This window comes from Etheostoma spectabile, chromosome 9 (genome assembly GCF_008692095.1).
Source record: "Etheostoma spectabile isolate EspeVRDwgs_2016 chromosome 9, UIUC_Espe_1.0, whole genome shotgun sequence".
Classification (NCBI taxonomy): Eukaryota; Metazoa; Chordata; class Actinopteri; order Perciformes; family Percidae; genus Etheostoma; species Etheostoma spectabile.
The window spans coordinates 7,945,350-7,965,467 of NC_045741.1; the positions used below are offsets into that span (position 1 = coordinate 7,945,350).

At 41.2% G+C, this 20,118-nt stretch overlaps 1 protein-coding gene and 1 long non-coding RNA gene across 2 annotated transcripts in view; both read right to left on the minus strand.

The window, feature by feature from the left end:
* Nucleotides 1–211, minus strand: part of LOC116695559 (uncharacterized) — a 3,446-nt gene extending 3,235 nt beyond the window's left edge. Inside the window, exon 1 of the long non-coding RNA XR_004333493.1 lies at nucleotides 174–211. This is a non-coding gene — a long non-coding RNA (uncharacterized LOC116695559). The remainder of the gene's footprint in view (nucleotides 1–173) is intronic.
* A 765-nt stretch (nucleotides 212–976) lies between these two features.
* Nucleotides 977–20,118, minus strand: part of exoc2 (exocyst complex component 2) — a gene marked incomplete at its 5' end in the record, with an annotated part of 38,792 nt that continues 19,650 nt past the window's right edge. The window contains 17 exon segments of the mRNA XM_032525887.1: nucleotides 977–1,345; nucleotides 1,444–1,503; nucleotides 1,889–1,950; nucleotides 2,156–2,278; nucleotides 2,406–2,461; nucleotides 5,811–5,952; nucleotides 7,255–7,371; nucleotides 8,818–8,887; nucleotides 8,973–9,034; nucleotides 10,240–10,299; nucleotides 11,032–11,112; nucleotides 11,912–11,973; nucleotides 13,558–13,679; nucleotides 14,142–14,299; nucleotides 14,406–14,474; nucleotides 16,473–16,597; nucleotides 17,111–17,224. Coding sequence (XP_032381778.1) covers nucleotides 1,252–1,345; nucleotides 1,444–1,503; nucleotides 1,889–1,950; nucleotides 2,156–2,278; nucleotides 2,406–2,461; nucleotides 5,811–5,952; nucleotides 7,255–7,371; nucleotides 8,818–8,887; nucleotides 8,973–9,034; nucleotides 10,240–10,299; nucleotides 11,032–11,112; nucleotides 11,912–11,973; nucleotides 13,558–13,679; nucleotides 14,142–14,299; nucleotides 14,406–14,474; nucleotides 16,473–16,597; nucleotides 17,111–17,224 — 1,577 coding nt within the window. The 3' untranslated portion in view covers nucleotides 977–1,251.

The following is a 20,118-nucleotide window of genomic DNA, read 5'->3' on the forward strand; positions in this document are numbered from 1 at the left end:
GTATTTAGAGGTTATATCAGAACAGGTTTTCATGGTTTAATATTAAAAAAAACACCATATTTATGTGGTACTGCACATTGCTGCTGCTCCTCTTTTCACCCTGTGTGAGGCATCTCACTTCTGTACCGTCTTTGTTGGGAGTCGCACACGCACGGTACCTAGGTAAGGACTACTAGCCAGTCAGAAGCAGAGTATGATGGAGTGCCACGCTAGCAGCTAGGCGAGCATTATAACGTGTGTTACAAAGTGATGCATCTTCGTCATGGAAGTAAAGGCTGGACTACAATAGAGCCGTTTGGAGCAGGTTGTGAAAAAGCCAAAAAGCATAATATGAGCACTTTAAGTTAGAGATCACATTGTAGACAAAAATGTCTAATGAGAGAGACAGGATTCGTGAAATTTGGTCGGTAAGGGCCAACGCTGAAATCGAAAGACAAAATTCAAGGACTGACAAGAGACTCTGTTGTTTATGACCAAATTACAAACCGGCTCCATGACGCGGTGTGATCCGCATCATGTCCGGCCTCCTGTACGCTCTACCCAGGTGCCACCTCTCACCTAAACCAAAACAGAGTATTTCCAGTAGATGAAAACTCATCTGACACACACAATCTCCTGTTGTGTGCTAAATGTGTAAAAGGGAAACTCCAGATAATGTACTGTACGCACCTGATTCTCCTTGACATTGTCTGGAGTTCATATAAGAAAACAGCTTCAGTTAGTTAGGAAGATGTTGATGACGTAATACTTAAGTTGAGTTGAAATTGTTGCCTTTTTGACAAAACAACCAAATGAAACCACTTTGACAGTAAGTTTCTTACTTTATTGGGCAGGAGATATGGCACAGTAAACAGCATCAACACCAAATTTAAATATTGATAAGGACAAGTATTTCAGTCTGACAGCAGCGATTCCAGTCTGGTTGCAGCCTACGTCCCACTGCTGACCCAGAAATCTCCTTAAACCAAGCCAGAGTTAGCCACTTGCACACTGCCTGTAAGCTACGTGAGTGGCCGTATGTGATTAGCATAACCAACATGACTGGGACTGCCCTACACAGTAACAATGAAATCAACTCATTTAGTGTCTTTGAGATTAGATAAACAGACATTTGTGCCCAATGTGGCGAAGCAGAAGTTGAAAGTGACACAGAAAAACAGCGATGACTTAACAAGTGAGGCGATAACTGAAAAGACTGACACATAGATAAGAAACGAAGTGCAGTGTAGTGATAGATAGAGTGGATCAGGTTTATCTCTTAACAGGCTGGACGCAGGAGGGCTGGAAGCAGGTGAGCTGGAGCTGCATGCTGCTTTTAAACTTGTTCAACAGCTCTTCCAGTAACCTGGCGGAAGAAACAATAAACTATGTGAAATTCATCACCATCCTCATCAACCACGAAACAAAAAGATCAATTTTATTAGCACCCAGCATGAGACTCACTTCTTATCGGCTCCGCTGTGCAGCTGAGGGAGGGCGTCCAAAGCCAGTTTGAAGCTGGCACTAGAAACAAGATGCTCAGTTACCACATTTTGAACTTTATTAAACACTGGAAACAAGAAAAACAGTTCAGAATAAGTCTAGGCATACACACTGACCCCCACACATGAACACATACTGCACATGTACGCACACACATGCGCACACGACAGTGCGTGCACACAGCAGAACCAGATTACTTTCACTTCCTTTCCATAACCCACAAAGTAACATAAATAGGGATTGTAGCGAGGGATGTGTGACTGCTAAGATTTATGTTTGTTACATTCACTACCATAAATCACTGGGCGCAAAACGCGAGTTCCCGTCTGTGCCCCTATGTGAATGTGTGTGATGTGTGTGTATGCTTGCATGCTTGTGTCTGTGTGTCTGTGTGTGTTGCACTTACTTGCTTTCAGAGTTTAGGTAAGTGGCTATGGCGTCTCTCAGAGCACAGAGTTCAAGTCGAGCCTGAGGACAGTGGGAAGGAGGGGGGCATGGGGGTTGAGTTTTCAACAAAAAAAAAAAACATCTTCAACTGTCAGCAGTTAAAATATGGTGTTATCAGTAACGGCAGGTAAATCCCCCAACAGGTTTGAGGGTCGACTTATGAGTCAGGGTCTTACTATGAGTGATAAAGTGCTCTGTAACTGTGTGAGTGCGTGCCAGTGTGTACCTGCAGGGCTCCGTTCTTGCTGAAGGAGGACACACATTGCATAAGACGACACATCTCCTCCGCAACTGACACAACAATTCGAGACAAAACTCGAGGGACCAGGTCCTTAGACACTGTGAAGACCTGACACAGACAGAGTTGGTGATGAAATCATGAGACAGAGGGTGAGGAGACCAAGAACAGGTAGTTAAAAGCACCAAAGAACGAAGAAGAGTTCCTGGTGTGTAAGAGGAGTGTCGGTTGTTTTTACCTCAGCATGAACTGTGATGATGCTGACCAGAGCTTCCTTCAGGTAGTTCCTCACACCTGAGGAAGAAGAAGGCACAACGTGAACATACACTACCGGTCAAAAGTTTGGGGTCACTTCGAAATTTCCATTGCACTCCATTATAGACAGAATAGCAGCTGAGATCAGTTGCATTGTTTTTTTAACCAGCGCAGCAGTTTTCAGATTACATTATGTGCTGACATAATTGCAAAAGGGTTCTCCAATGTTTTCTCAGTTAGTTTTTTTAATATATCAGATTAGTGAACAGAATGTGCCTTTGGAACATTGGATGAATGGTTGCTGATAATGGACAATGTAGATATTGCATTAAAGATCAGCCCCCCACTCAGATCAGCTGGTATTCTGTCTAACATCGAGTGGAATGGAAATTTGTAAGTGGCCCCATACTTTTCACCGGTAGTGTAACTCCAGGTAGACGGGAGGATGAGATGCTAACAAATAACATTTTAGAGATCACATTGTAGTGATCCCCGCCGAGGTGATGAGCCCTCAAAAGCGCTCTGGCGGTTTTGCTCTCTAAAGCCGCCTACACATGATCCGTGGTAAAACCGCTTTGCGCTGGCCGTTCCTGTTGTTTTCCTGTGGGGGGAGCGGTGCCGCCCAACTAGGCGCAGCGCTAGGAATTGCCCGTGTGCTCAAAGTCCAAATCATTTCAACTTAGACCTGGGCGGCGCTTTTCCTCACTGCTCTGCGTCCTACCTCGCGGGTTTTTCCCGCGGATCATGTGTAGGCAGGATGAATTCTAGCTGTGTGTTAGTTAACAGTGTAATATCTGGTTTTATGCACATGGCATTTTCTTTGATTTTGTAGACAATTTTATATTTCTAAATGAAAGCTATATAGATAGATAGACACTTTGTTCATCCCCTTGGGGAAATTTGGTGTTTCACAGAAAGTATCATTTTTAGTATTAATACCAAAACTCAAGAGTTGTATTGGCACTCGTATAGAGAATTTGCACAAGGGTGATTTCTATAGCCATGTCAAAATCACCGGATGAAATAGCAGCTCATAATGTTTTATTTTTAATGATGAAGATGTGATCCAGGGAGAATGTTTGAGAGCTGTTGCCTAGGGTTTTAACTGCAGGTCTTAAGAGACACAGCTCCACCCACACCAGGGTTGTGTCATCATGTGTTATTTACCTAGACAGCAATCTAGTATCGTATATGGTGTATATACCACAGTAAAAGGTCAATGTAAGTGGCTGTTCAGTGAAATTGTCATTGTTTAAGTGATTAAAAATGTATTGGAAACCAAAGTCATTTGTGCTAGAAATTAGGAAAAAAACTGACATTGCGATATATTCTTCCCAGCGATATATATTGCGATATAATATGAAAAAAGAAAAATGTAATTTTTTTTAAAAGATGACAAATACCTCTATTTGGAAATAATAAATCATTCTCGACTACTGTGCTGATTTTGTAGGGGAGGGCAGCTACATAGAAGATAAAATGAAAAAGGATCTTTTCTAATGTGGACCATTCTTTGTTGATTTAATGCTTTACAAACACCAAAGCAAGTAAGCGCTGTGACTAACGGTACTCTTCTGAAGTGATTTTGGAGAGGGAAATTAGGTTGAAATGCGTTGGTTGACTAGCATGACACCATTGTATTCATATAATAATCAATCCAGGCTAACGTGTATGACAGTGACTGCATGTTGCTTCCTCTAAATTCAGGTTGCGGTCGACTAGCGGGGCCGGCTCGTTTGTTGGATAAAGTGATCAGACCTGCACGTCACGCGCGCTAGCAACAAACTGTGTATCCAAGAACAGTTAAATCAGTGTAAAGGACGTTAGATCAGACACAGACTTCTGTAGTAGATTAGTGTTACGTCTCCAGCGTCGCGGCTCCGGACCGTAACGTTAGTTGGGACGGACGGACCCCTTGTTTCTTTTGGCTAACTATATTAGCTTTAGCCTGGCTGGTAGCAGCTTTCTGCGGGGAGAAATGGCCAGAGGACGTTATATATATATATTACGTGATTATGTTGCATTAATCAGGTGATATAGCTCGTATCTGCAGCGAACATAAAACACTGACTACTGTAGCTTCACTGACTCCCCATCAAAAACTTTTCCCATCACTGTGTCAGCGGCAGCTGCTGCCTACGGTACTTTACTACACACGGAGAACCTCACTTCCCAGAACAATCACCCCCGTCGGACTAACGTCACATACACACGCTGCCCACATGGCTACCTGTCTTAAAGGGGAAGGGTCGGATGGTAATAATATTGCAAAAGGAGAATGGTGAAAGTTTACTTTTCTATCAAGCAACAAAGTTTTAGCGTCAACATCGCAACGTCCTGTGATCGCGCATCGCGTTGTCGATGCTAAAACACAATATGGTTCAGCCCTACTAGACATGTGACTAAGGGAGAGGACTTCATGTGTCATTGATTATTATTGCTTCATGATATATTTGCCTCTTAAAAAAAGTGTTAAGATGCATGCACATTTCAAAATAATGGAACTACATGGCGCTGGAAGTGTATAATGTAAACTTTACACTGCGCAGTGAGGAAGAAGAAACAGGAGAGACCATAGTTAATGTGTAAGTTTTAACTCTATTATGGAATAACTAACAGCAAAAAAACAACAGACTGAAAGTACTGAACCTGGATTGTTAATGCCTTGAAACGTACACGCACCGCGCACACACACACACACCCACACAACCACACACACACACACACACACCACACCCACACACACCACACCACACACCACACACCACCACACACACACCCCACACCACACACCACACACACACCACACACACACACACACAAAAGTGCACAAGTGAAAGTATCATATCCTAGAACTGTGGTTTTGTGTCCAAAATGTTCCTCTTTCACATGTAGCCAAACACACACCGGGAGGAACAAACCAGAGCAAGGCCCAACTTTCGATCAATGCCTTTCTAAAACTGTGTAAATCTGAAAATTCACCCGGTGCTCTAATACACACCCCAACATGTTGCTTCACATCCTGTGCTAAGGTAAACCACATATACACATTTAAGTTTCACCTGGGTTTTGGTGCATCTGGTGAGAAAAAAAATGTAAAGTCAACTGGTGTGCAAACACGTCGCTGCACACCCACAGCACAACACAAAGGCCATGAGACTTTTAGGGGGACCAATAGAGTGATCTCAGCGGTGTTTACAGTAAGCCATCAAAGAGCAGTACTTTACACATGACACATAAGAACCACAACAACGCAGATCAAGCCAGAGATGTCTGATTCTCATCCCACAGGACCGTTTGGGGCTAATTTGTGATATTAACAGGGTCAGTTAGTGGTGGCTGCGGGTGATTTCCCCCGGCGTCTCAGTTAGGCCGTACTGCACAGTACCTGTAGGTGTTTGGCAGTCTCTCCAGTCAAAGTATCCAGCGCAGATGCCGGGCTCCAGAGAGCCTGCGATTGGGTCAGCTCGTCTCTCGATGTAGGCCTCAAAGAGTTTTCTATCCAGCTCTCGTACCGCGTCCACACTCACCTGGCAGGCCGAGGACAAACAAAATGGAGAAATACATTATGAGCATACAATGTATTTTTTATTGTCACTTGTAAGTCTAAGCCCACTGTAAAACTGTACAAATAAAATCCATCTATCAATAGATACACATAATCTATCTTGGTCTACTTATTGTTGTTTGGCTTTGTCGTCTTTCTTAAACTGCACGTCTACATTTGTAGCTTGAGAGCTTCTTACAATCAATATCTATGCATGAGTCATCATACAACACATCTGTATGCAGAATTTCTGGAGGTTTCACCAAGTCAAATGTAAGACTTTATAAGACCATTATGAATGTATAAGACCTTTATCACAACGTCAAATAAGCCCTAAATTCAGTTTTTCCGAATAAAATACGTTTTATGTCTGTGGTGTTATCCGAAAGAGACTCGCACCAATAACACAAAAGCTGATTGGCTGCAATAAAAGTGTGACAGTAACAATTATACCTGGACTAGCCAATGAAAGAACTACAAGACCACAGAATTAAAAACAAAGAGCATTAGAGGTAACGTTACATCAACATAGGAAAATTAAGACCTGTTTAAAAAATGTGAAGACCTAGAACACAATACTTAAGCTAATTAAAGACTTTTTAAGGCCTAAAACTTTAGACTTTTTAAGACCCCGCGGAAACCCTGGTATACAAGGCTGGGCCATTATGACAGAAATAAGAGTATATTTCCAATAGCAACATAGGTCATTGAATTGTGAAAATGGTTAACAGAGCTTTTCTCCCTTAGCAGACAAACAGCTTTAAAATGTCATCACGCGTGCATGCACGGTGTGTAACATTTAACTGAGTTGGTGCTTCCAATGAAAGGTGTGGGGAATTTGACTTCTTCCAGTATAAACGGTACAGCTGTGCCACACCATGAGGCAGCTGTGGGTTAGACAATTTTGGACAAACTGTCCCCCACAGCTTGCTCTCTTAATGCTATAAAGACGAGAAAAGTAAACGTCTAAATCGGTCTTTCAAAGAAAATGATGTTCACCAGTTTTTACAGGAAAATCAACCAAACACTTCTTTGCTTTGTGAATCAGCCATTAGTCATTGTGAGTGTGTGTGTTAAGTATGTGTGAAGAAGAGAAAAGAGAAAATGTGGAACTGAGCTTTTGAGGATGACCTTTACTTTTTTTTTTTTAAAGAAAAGAGTCATATCTTTAGCATCTGTCTGATCAGCTTTGTTGTTAATGACAATACACTTCTCATTAGCTGTATGAGGCAGAGCTGATTACTCCTTTGGTAAGAAATGGTAAGAACTGGAATGTTAAACGGACCCGTGTTATTTTCTCGGTCCCCGTGAGGCCGTGTTTCTCAAAGTGATTGGCCAGGTTCAGGAAGGTGCGCCTCTCCAGATATTGGCAGTTACTGAGAATGATCAGTAGACGCTGCTCCTATACACAGAAAAAACAAAAGTTTATTCCTTTATTCTTCTCATAGACATTATGCATTCCCAAGCCCCCTGACCTTCAAAACCAGAACTACATCCCTAACCCAACCCAACCCTTAAACAAAGTCTTAAGCCTCAAACAGCCCTTTGAAGAAGCGAGTACCGAACAAAATGTACCAACTTTTCCAAATGTTTCCATTGAACTAAAATGTCATCACCTCAATAGCCTCGCTTTTCTAAGCGTCCTTAGATAACTTAAATGTCCTTACTTTGCAAAAAGCGTCCTTACATTTCTAAAAAAGAAAATTTGGGGGTCTTTTCACTTGATTTGTGAAAGTGGATAGACACGAAAGGGAGAGAGAGATGGGGGATGGCACGCAGCAAAGGGCCACAAGTCGGACCTGAACCCGGGCCGCTGCAAGACTCAGCCCACATAGGGCGAATGCTCCCACTGGGCGAGCCAGAGGCCGCCCCAAAAGTCCTTCCATTTCTAAAATGTCCTGACTTCAAAAAATCTTCTTACTTGCAAAAAATTCTGCACTTTTCAAACATGTTTTTACTTCCAAAAATATCTTCACTTTTCCTCACACATCCCCTTCTTTTCTTAAACAATAACACACTTTCCAAAATGTCCTTATCTCCTAAAATGTTCTGACTTTCACAAAAGTGTCCTTACTTTTCAAACTTGTCCTCTTTTTTTCTAATAGGCGTGGATGTCTTTGCCTTCACAAAATTGTCTTTGCTTTGCGGAAATGTCCTCACTCTCACTTGGTGCTCACAAATAAATAAGTAAGACAGCACAAACACACACTAATGCATAAAAATGATCAAAACACAAGCACGCAAACGCTGACAGGAGGGGTGACCGAATGGTTAGCCTAAATGTTGACAACCACAGATGATGTGGTTGATGTTGACTGCAGACAATATAGGAGACTTCAGTGGTCTGATGTAACCATATATCTATCTAGTAATGGTAGCCAGGTACCATCCTTCTTTGAATGTGGTGCTTTCTAGTTTGTCAACTTGCCAAACACTAGATTTCATATCATGATATTTTCTTATCAGTCGATGCCCTTGAGTTTTGCTGCCTAACCTCTGCAACGCACATTCGGGCTGGGGAAACCCCGTCCGCACCTTGCTCCATTTCCCTTTACCAGAAGCACTCTACACCTTCCTCGTCCTCCTCCTCCCATGCGCTTAACCCCCTTCACTAACATATCAAACTAGTTACAGGAAATGAGGATGTATCTGCTTCTTGTCCACAACCAGGAAACAGCCTGATAACATTTTGTGGTTTGAATGAGTATGACACGAGTTTGTCCTGTTGTGTAAAGGACAGAGCCCACGCTTAGGTGACGCTGCCAGATGTGTGATGTCAGGTGTATTAACCCCAAACTGTTTAAAGGAATTAATACAAAAAAAACAACAAAAAAAACATCATGCTTACAGATGTTGGACTGAAGCCCTCGTGAACTCCAGTAAACCGATCTGGAGAGCACAGGTCCACTGAAATGTTGCTGCACACAGAGGAGAGATTGTAAGACGTTTTCAGAGTCAAGCACAACATAATCAAATATGTGAAAAAGTCATCCAAATACTTACTGAGGTATATTAATGTCTGCATCAGTTTTAGTGCTCAGAAGCTCCAAGGAGTTTATGAAAACCTGCGTGGAACACATGAATACATTTGTCAGGCATGGTGTGTAACTCACAACAGAGGTGCCATCCTCTTATCTTACTCTACATGATAAACTGGCTCAGTTTAGGGGTGGGGGAATGAAATCGATGCAGTATAGTATTGCGATATTTTTCATGGCAATACTGTATCGATACGCAAGAGCCAAGTATCGATCTTTTATTATATATATATATATGTGTTGGTCAGTGTCTGCTTGACAATCCCATTTTGCAGCAATAAAATTGAAGTGAGATGAACAAAAAGAGAAATTAATCTTTTTAGATAACAGAGATGTTGACAAAGTTTCCTTTTGGGGACATCATTTGAAATCGGGAAAAATTAAAAGTTAAAATTGCAATAATATCGTCTCGAGGCATAAGTATTGGGATGATACTGTATCGGGAGGTCTGGTGATTCCCACCCCTAACTCAGTTCACAACAGATAAAGCCTAGATCTAGGTAAATAAACATAAGGTGGGTGATTCAGTGGACAGTGTATACATTATAAGGTGCAATAGTAGTGTAGGTTATTACATTACATTACATGTCATTTAGCTGACACTTTTATCCAAACAGAATTACAATTGCTACAAGCTTGTATCAGAGGTCGTGCACCTTCGGAACAACTAGTGGTTAAGTGTCTTGCTCAGGGACACATTGGTTGATATTCTACTTACATCATACAGTGGGAATCAAGCCCAGATCTCACACACCAAACGCATGTGTCATATCCACTGCCCCATCACCACCCCCATTTCAAAGTCGCCTATAGACTTGAGCTGCAGCAACAAATCAGTCACATTGTGGGTCTAAACATTGGGCATTGTCAGAACTTTGACACAGCATGTCTTTGGTTGTCAAAGCTCTAAATTGTACAATATGAAATAAAGTTGAGGCTGCATATTCGTCATTCAAAAATGCTCCTGTTTTCTTTTTGATCTAGACATCCATAGATCAAACAACCCTATCCTCACCTCAAGTTTGGAGCAAAATCTACAGGTAGCAAATTAAGAGCTAGAACGATGAGTCTACAGCATGTTAAATGAGTTTGAGATGTCTAGTTTTTTTCCAGAATTTCTATTTCTAAATCCAGTTCAGTTAAATGCAGCTTTCTGTGCTTTTTGTGTGTCAGTCAAAACATCTATAATGGAACCATATCTGTCATTGTGGCTGCAGGCTGACAGATCTTACCTTCATGATGCCCATACTGAGCTCTGTGGCCTGGTCCTGGACCTGGTCCAACTGCAGCACCTGAAAAAAAAAAACAGTAAGACACATCCGAATAGTCTTACTATACTGTTCAAGTTACATCAAATCAGACATTGTCATACCCCGTTTTGTGTGTATTTATTGCCATGATATGTTGTGTATCTGGGCTCCGCTATTCCTATTTTAAAGTGTCCCTTTAAGGATGAATTAAGTTTAATATATAATCCTAAAAACAGAGCAGTATCATGAATGGTTTCTTTGTGTGAGCACAATCTCATACGATTGCTTTCTTTTTTTATTAGGATTGTATGACTGTTGCTAAAATAGTAATCAGGACTGCTTTGACTGATGATTTGGTTAGGTGCACAGAAGACTTATCACTAGAGAAAAACAAATACAATTATTAAAACACTGTCAGGTTTCCCCGTACACTGGAAATGTTCTCAACTACAGCTGCTACTGTTGGGACTTTAGGGATGAGATTGGATTTGACTACACATTATGTTATTGTGTAGTTCAGTTATCCATACTTTGCTTTGACCGATCCTGAGAGGAGCAGTGTGCTGAGATGGTGAAACACCCACAGGCTGACAAGATGACATATTGTATTCAAAAAGTGTTAGAAAACAAATGTTTCTGACTGGCCAAACAGATTACCAAAACACAAAGTGGTAACCAATAAGAGAATTGAGGAGGCCAAAGTTGTGGATCTGATGATCATATGAATGCTTCTGCTACTGTATTTGCATTGATGATTGCAGGTAAGAATCTCACATTGGTTTCTCCAGGTTTGATCTCCAGGGGCTCTTTGAGGGACTGCAGCATCTGGACCACGCACTGTTCAAACTGCGAAGGCTGCAAAAAAAACACAAAAGAAGAAAACACATAGATTACAAAAACTGTCTCCTGAAAATAGGCTGCAATTTATATCTGCTTCCTCAGCAGAGATGCAAACACATTATGGGTGAAGAAAATGACCAAACTAAACAAAGACACATTATACTGTGTCTTTATGGTTATAAGTTATTTTTTATAGAAAGTACACTAAGGTCTTATCTTTGATAGCTCGTTCAAATTTGATAAGCAAAGTAGTCTGGTGGTCAAATCCAGTTTTTTCCAGTTAAGACTGTTGGCAAAGAAGAAGGCCTAGCTTTCTCCGGAAGCCTCGAGAAAGTTAATCATGCTTTTATTTCGTCTCGGTTAGACTACGGCAACTCTTTATACTCGATCTTAATCGATCATTCATTACTAAACAGGCTCCAGTTAGTACAGAATGCAGCCGCTCGCCTTTTAACCGATACAAGAAAACAGGAAAAAATAACTCCCTTCATTGGCTTCCTGTACAGTGAGGAAAATAAGTATTTGAACACCCTGCTATTTTGCAAGTTCTCCCACTTAGAAATCATGGAGGGGTCTGAAAATTGTCATTGTAGGTGCATGTCCAGTGTGAGAGACATAATCTAAAAAAAAAATCCAGAAATCATAATGTATGATTTTTTAACTATTTATTTGTATGATACAGCTGCAAATAAGTATTTAAAGTGCAATACTGATATTGGTCTGTATCCTTTGAATGTGTATCTGACTGCCATGTGGAGTCTCTAATTCCTCATTATGATATGAAATCCTCCTTGATGCAACAGCACATCCTTACCAGGCTGGTGATTCCCTCATTATCCACGGACCAGTCCTCCTTCTCTGCGAGCGTCTTGACATCTGAGTATACAAAAAGCACAAATATGAACAGAAAGGGCAATTACTAGAAACCTCTCTGCAGTTTATTGAACTCAGACAAAAAGCCTTTCAATATATCAAGTGTCTGAACTTTCACACAGGGCAATTACAAATGAAAAAATATGAACAGAATTAAGAGTTTCCACGGGAAAACCACAACATGATATAAATTCAAACCCTTGTTAACAAGACCACAATTTGATGCGAGTGGGGGGGGAAGAGTTAAGTGAAAACCAGTCACTCTTCTCAAAATGACCATGCCTAACCACAAGTGAAACCAAACATGTCTGGTTTTAGTCTCATAACACTTTCTCCATTACTACCCTAGAGTTGTACAAGGTAAAATGTGGCAGTTGAGGATACTAACCACCAAATACTTGGGAAGGAATGGAGGAATGCAGCAAAAACAGATGTGTCTTTACTGTCTGTGTTGGAGTTTGTACAAAAGGCAATATTATAAACCTTCAGCAGGCCTGCACAAATAATTGTTATAAAATCGCAATCTCAATTCACCCTGTTCACGATTTAATTTTTAAATGACTTTTTTAAAAGGACTTTGATTCTCATTTAATTTTACGAGCCGACTGCATCACAAACGTTACTACTTTCTTCCACGAGTTTTAAACATTTACTGTATAAAATAGGTTTTCAAACGCTCCCAAACGCTGCAATGCTCTCCCTCCTCTTCACTGAAACCTCTATGTTTACAGGCTTGAACAGCTAGAACAGTCTGGTGTTCAGAAAATTATGCCACTCTACTGTAATGCGCCTTAAAAACCAGGAAAAGACAACACTTGTGTAATATCAGGATATTAAGACATCCCAAATTTAGACGATATCTAGCCTCATACATCGATATCGATAGTGATATATTGCCCAGCCCTATGTAGGTACCAAAAACAAATCTATGTTTGGTACTGCCAATTTTTTTTTGTTTTTCTCATGGATCATGTGTGCAATAAACATTAGACTTTGTGTGAAAAGAATCGTGGCAGAGAATCGTGATATCAATTCTAAGCTAAACAAATTCCTATTTGATTGATGATCATGTATTTTTGATTAATGATTCATTTTTTCCCCCCAAATCGTGCAGAGCTAATCTACAGTTGATCAAAAACTGAATAATAATAAAAAATAAAAACAGAAGATTTTGCTGTTATCACACAAGTACCAGTATATTTTTACCTTCTTTGGTTTACCTCTTTGTCTGGAGCTGTCGATTTACAGTAGTGACTGGGTTTAGTTTTCCAGCATGAACACACTTCAATAAAATTTGCTTCATATTAGTAAGTAGTTCAGAATTTGACAAATCTTTTTTTTATAAGCTTGAAAAAAATCAAATACACCAAAATCCAGGTCAAAACAGAATTATAAACATTTGTATTCCAGTTTTTTTTTCACCAACTAAGATGACATAGGTGCATGATCAGCCTTTTGTTTAGAACATAACATGTGCCTGGGGACAAACATTGATCTTTTCAAAATCTTTCGATGATCACTTACTACCTAAAAGGAGGAGCCCTACCTACAGTAAAACCTCCTTCATCCTTTACTGTTCCTGCTCACCTTCGGTAGCGTGCAGCAGAGTCACCATGAGGCAGTGAACTCTCAGCTCCAGCAGCAGATCCTGGATCACCTGCAGCAAATCGTTTGGGATCTCCAGAGCAGACAGAGCCTCATGACAAGCCCTGGACGAGAGACAACAAGAGGCAACTGCACTTTCATTCTTCATCCATATTTCAAAGATGCAATCTAAGGTCAAGGCCAAACTTGGCTCCCTTTACAGAAACACAGAAAACTGTGTGTTTACACAGCAGTAAACACATATACAAAGAGGAACACACAGGTACATGGTGTGTTGTATTTTATGTCATTTAAACTGTATGTATTTCTAATGCTTTTTTTTCTTCTAGCCATCCTTCCCTTTCCCTCAGTGGCTTTGCCACTTGTCAGGCCACCATTGTAAATAACAACTTGTTCTTAATGACTTGCCTGAAAAAATAAAGATGAAATAAAAAATAAAATAAAAACAGAGAAAGTAAACGAGAGAGAGGGAGGTCATTAAATGGTATGGCAGGTATTAAGATAAAAAAAAAAACCTGCATCTAACCATGTCAGAACTGAACATAAGCGATGAGGCATATTCAAACCTGACGGTGTGTATGATTTGTGTGAGCCAGGTTCCCGTGAGCTCCGTCTTGTTCTCCCAGCCTCCGTAAAAACTCAGCTCCCCGTGTGGCAGGGTGGTGGGGAGGACAGCCCCGCGAACCAGTTTCACCAGCCGGTTGGTCATCTCCTCGATCATTTTCTATAAAACACAGTGAGACGTACAAACAAGGTTTAGGCTAGTTTTTAAAAAAACGGCTATGAGCAAGAATCTCAAATTAATATTTTTGTGTCACAACGAAGCTTACTTTAAAGTCATTCTGTCTCTGTCTGGCATTCTTCTTGGATTTTTCCACCTGCCCAGATTTCTCTCCAGTCTGCAGAAAGAAAAACCAGAAACACTAATGTTTAATGTCATCTGCTTTTTGTTTGCCTTAATTCCATAGTTGACAGTTCAGGTGCAGACAGGAATCATCAGGAGCAACAAAAGGTGCCCTGCCACAATCAAAGCTCAGAAATATCAATCAATTTTATTTGTCACAAAATCAAATGTTATGAGTCATAACCACTAGGCCGCCAGAATATAGAGCCCGACCAAATTTTTAAGGCCAATATTGATACAAATATTTAATGATTAAAAAATCAGATATTCCGATTTATCGGCCGATGCATTAAAAAAAAAAGCTCCAGAGATGCGTAACAAAACATAAACATATTTCCTTAGCATTAGTCATTTATGATTCCTCACTAAAATAATATGATATGCAGTTTAAAAAGAAACTTATTTGTTTTTATTTTATTATTTTTTTTAACAAAGGAACATCAAAATATATTAAAGTTCTGATGAATAAAAAGTATAAAAATACAAACTTAAGATATGAAACTTGAAGATTTAAAACACAAGAGTTGCCAACAGGGACAATGTAGAGCGCCCTCTGATGGACAAACTATGGAACGCCAACACTCATAACATGGTTGAAGAGTGTTTTGTCCATTTTTTATTTATTTTTTAAATATTCATTTATCAGCCATTATAAATGCCGATAACGATAGTTTGGAAAATGCCTAATATCAGCCTGCCTATATTAATGATCTGGCTATCGCTCTGGCTGTCCAGACTATACTCAGATCAATCACTTGTAATTATAACTCCACCACAAGGCCAAACATTGTATTATCATCGCATGGACATTTTTCATCATTTTACCATTCATTTCAAAGCCTTAACATGAAGAATTTGATATATTTTTTGTCAAAAGATTCCATAGAGAACAATATAATCCTAAATAATATTTGTTGATGTTAAGTTGTAGTGCTTTTGTTTTTGTTTTGCAAATCAAATTAAATTTCAATCCGTCAACGGAATGTTATGAAAACCGAGTGATGTGATTTTTTTCTTATTTTACTGCTCTTATCAACATGGAGAAGTGGATCGGCTTGCTTTGTGCTAATGTTTCTTTTAATTGACAACAACATTGGCATATAGCCTACTGTAATGTTAAATTTCACACGTTACATTCTCACTTGGAGCAAAAAATCTCTCACACAATGTAACACATAATAAAAGAAAAAATATATATAAAAAATATATTTTGACGAGGGGGATGGGTAGGGAGAGAACTGGCAAGTGTATGAAGTGGTATTTCAGACTGGATGTGCTGCGATGATAGCTCAGTTCACATCGACAAAACACACAGATCACTTTGGTGTGATCAATGGAACATTTGGCAACTTCTCAAAAGTGGACTTTACATTCAGAAACTTATCGGCGTCCATTTCGGCGTCCTGCGCTCGCCATCCACTCAAAAGGTAACATCACTACTCTTTGGCCGCCTCACGAGCCCAAACCAGTGTGTGCGGCGTGCCTGTTGTTGTGTTTCTGGTCTAGCTAGATCCGGTGTGGACTTATTAACGCGTTTAACTGGCCGCACTAAAAATAATCAGTACATGTTTGTAATGTAAAGCTGCAGTGAAACAAGATTTTATTCTTGTCATGTTTGTCACAATAATGTTTTTTTTGTTTTTAACCATAAAGTTAAAGGGCCACTGCACTCAAAAAACTATTTTCCTTCATAGGTAATATTTGTATTCCGTTCATTGTGTGACGGTGTGTTCTGTGGATTCTCCAGAGTAACATGGACACTTCTAGACAGACGTGATGGTGAAGATTTTAAAAGATACTCTAGGCATCAAAAGTGATATTCCAATCACTCCCATTGTTTTGGGAAGGAAGGAGAAACCTCAAAAAAGGATATCAAAGTATCTGAATGGCTGGATACCAAGGAAGACAAAATGTTTTTTCTGATAAGAGTTAACCGATGTGTTGTATACAGTATCTTTTTACTTGTCACTGTAAAAGCTTTTCAGGTATTCACCTCACTGAAAAGACTTCCATTAACATAAGAGATCCACAGCTTCCAGAAGTTGGGCAACTGACCGATCACCACATCAGACAGCTTCTCCACAAACTGCACCTGCTGCGGGGTTTCAAAGCGCCAGGCTGGAACACACACACACACACACACACACACACACACACACACACACACACACACACACACACACACACACACACACACACACACACACACACACACACACACACACACACACACACACACACACACACACACACACACACACTGTGTTACACAAACCCACTGGCACACAATACTTATCTATGCTGTTCAGCGAGGTGATGGGGGACTTACAGGATAAACTAGCAAACCGCACTGACTTAAAAATGTCAAGTGTGCTTCTGTATTTCAAAGAATCAAATCATCTTTAACTTCCAGGCACGCCAGGCTTCAGTTGTTTGTACTTTTACTGTACTGCCTGATGTAAAGAGACACAGTGTGGTTCCTTAACGCATCACTCTTCTATAATGTGATTCCCCTAAGTACTGTACACACACACAAACAAACAAATACACGCTCAGAGTGCGCCTCAGACAGGGAAGCCCCTCTCAAGCCCCGAGCGTGTGGGTGAGCTGTAATGTGATTGTGGTGCTCACTGCTGGGTCGTGGTGTTCGCAGGCTGCCCCCTCTCTTCAGAGACGCAGTATGGCTGAGCCTGCCAAGGGCCGACGGACGGGTATCCCCCTCTGGGTCCAGAGCGCCGACACCGACTGACAGACATAACGAAAGGACGAGAGGGGGGAGGGAAGGGGGTGAGATGAGAAATGAACTCGGAGGGAAAAGAAACACATACTTCAGATATCAAATAAGCCATTTTCATAATTCCACATTCCTCAAAAAGCTCAGCAGGCTTTCACACCAAACAATCCTCCCTCGCCCCTCTCGGCCTTTCTTTATTTGTGTTCTGATCCATCTCTGCTATGGCCCACAGCTGAGAGAATGCACCCTTGTTTCCAGGGTAAGGAAAAAAATATCTGAGGGCTTTTTGAGCACTGGGGTGAAGTGAGTTTACATCGGCCACACTGGAGCCCCAGAGCTCCACTAGATGGCGACAGGGAGCTTTGCAGCAGCGACGAATGAGAAAGTCTCTCTGCAACCACACACACACTTATCTCGGCTAGTGAGATAACTTTAGTGCAATGGATCTGAGATATCTTTAGGATAACAGAAGGGGTGAAAGATGACAAACGGGAATGAAAGTGAAACACTGCAGTGAGAGGGTATCAAACTTACTACAATGAAAATGAAACTAAGAAGACGATTTCGTGCAAAACTGCAATACGCCCACATGTAGTTTGTCTAAACGAAGGGAGATGGATGGCCACATTTCCAAAACATGTCTCTGACACACACAGAGAAAAGTGTACTGGTGAGTCACAGACTGAATGTAATGTGTAAGCAAGTATTGAGAAATCCCCAAGCAAAAGGAGCAAATGAGGTTGAGCCGGCCGTGCACACCACAGCCATCCAGTCTAGAAAATCTAAGGAAATTCTCGATTGAGTCACTGTTATTATTATCTGTAAACACACACACACACACACACACACACACACACACACACAAACACAACACACACACACACACACACACACAACACACAACAAACACAACACACAAACACACACACACACACACACACACACACACACACACACACACACACACACACACACACACACGCGTCTGTGCAGAGTCCATCTCTGTGATGTTTCGTCTCTTTTTCAGGATGAGAGCTGCTGTTGATCCAGGTGTCAGCTGAATCTAGGCATCCTCAGAATGCACAAGTGTTTGTGTGTGTGAGTAAGTTTAGGTCATGTGTGTGCGCGCCGGGCTGCCTTAAGCATTCAAATGGTTAATTATTAGGTTAAAATTAAGGAATCGCTGTGTATGTGTGTTGAAGACACTGAGACAATGTGTCTCTGCTCACTTCCTTAACAGGTCTGTTGCTTCTCTGCAGGTCGGATGAGTTCCTGTTCCCAAAAAGGTCACTGACCTTGACCACACACACCACACAAAAAAAAAACAAACAAAACACATCAACAAAAACACACACACACACACATACTGATACACATGCAAACACTTGATGAACATGCCAATTGTAGTGTAATAATTAAAACGTTTACCCTAGAGTGGCACTGACTGAGTCTAAAATCACAATTGCATGTTTCCCAGTCCAATATACGAACACTAGAATCCCTCTAATTGTTCACTGACAAACCAATTCTACGAGCAAAATGTCCTGCTAATTGTATTGACATTGGCTAAGGAAGCGATGTTTGGGAAGTAAGAAGTTTAGAAGTTTAGAATTGAATCGGGCAGAGTCAAAGCACTGGGACATGATGGGAGTGTTTAGACATACGGAAGCAACTTGTGCAGATATGCTTCCTCACAAGAAAACTGGACCATCAGGCTTTTGCTTTAACAGAGATGGATGGGTCCATTTCCCGTTTATGGCAATTTATGGGGTAATTAATGGAATCGGAACGGCCTCTGACCTTGTATTCTGGACTCGGAAACACAGGAGAGAGAAAAAATAATGACATCAGTTTCTGCAGACATGGCTGAGCCATCACAGAGGACTAATCCCTGCCATGTGTGATGATGACAATCGCATAAAAGATGGCTTAGAAATACACTGAGCTGGTAAATGTGATATGAGGAGGAAGAGGAGGCCAGCAGCAGAGGGGTACGCTGAGAGGTACCGGTTAGGGGAGGTTTCTGGCTATTTGAGAGGAGGGGTAAGGGTGGGAGGGAGGGGGAGGAAGAGTGGGGGGAGAATGTAGTGGATGTGGTTTTATGATGGTGGGCTGCCTGGGTGGAGGGATGTTTCAAGAGGCACGGGTTTTGTACTTGGGCGAGAGGTGAGCAGCGAAGACCGGGGATGGTAAATAGCAACCAGGTGTGTGTGAGGGGAAGAGGTGGGGGGTGAAGGGGCTCTCTGTGAAGTGTGACAGCAGAGGGGACAGGAGACAGCTGGTTGCTGCAAACTACAAGAGTAGAAAGGAACACTGTGCGCACCTTTCAGTATGTGTGTATGCTTTTGTCATTTTTTTATAGATACTGTACTTACAAATGTCAATTGTTTTACCACTTAAGGGCAGCCTGTGGAGTTTTTATTTTTGGCCTTTATTTTTGACAGGACAGATGAAGACATGAAAGGGGAGAGAGGGGGGAATGACGTACAGCAAGAGGCCGCGGGTTGAAATCGGACCCGGGCCCACTGCGTCGAGGAGTAAACCTCTATATATGGGCGCCCACTCTACCAACTGAGCTATCTGGGCGCCCCCCATGGAGTTTATGGATTAGAAGTTGCGCTGATCTGTTTGTATGGTGTGCCCTGCTAGCACCCAAACCGAGGCCCACACGGTTAATAAGAAACAGTATGTAAACAGAATTGTGTTTATCTATGAGAGTACCTTTAAAACCGAACTACATTTACATTTTCCTTAAAAGGTCCCATGGCATGAAAATTTCACTTTATGAAGTTATTTAACATTAATATGAGTTCCCCCAGCCTGCCTATGGTCCCCCAGTGGCAAGAAATAGTGATAGGTGTAAACCAAACCTTGGGTATCCTGCTCTGCCTTTAAGAAAATGAAA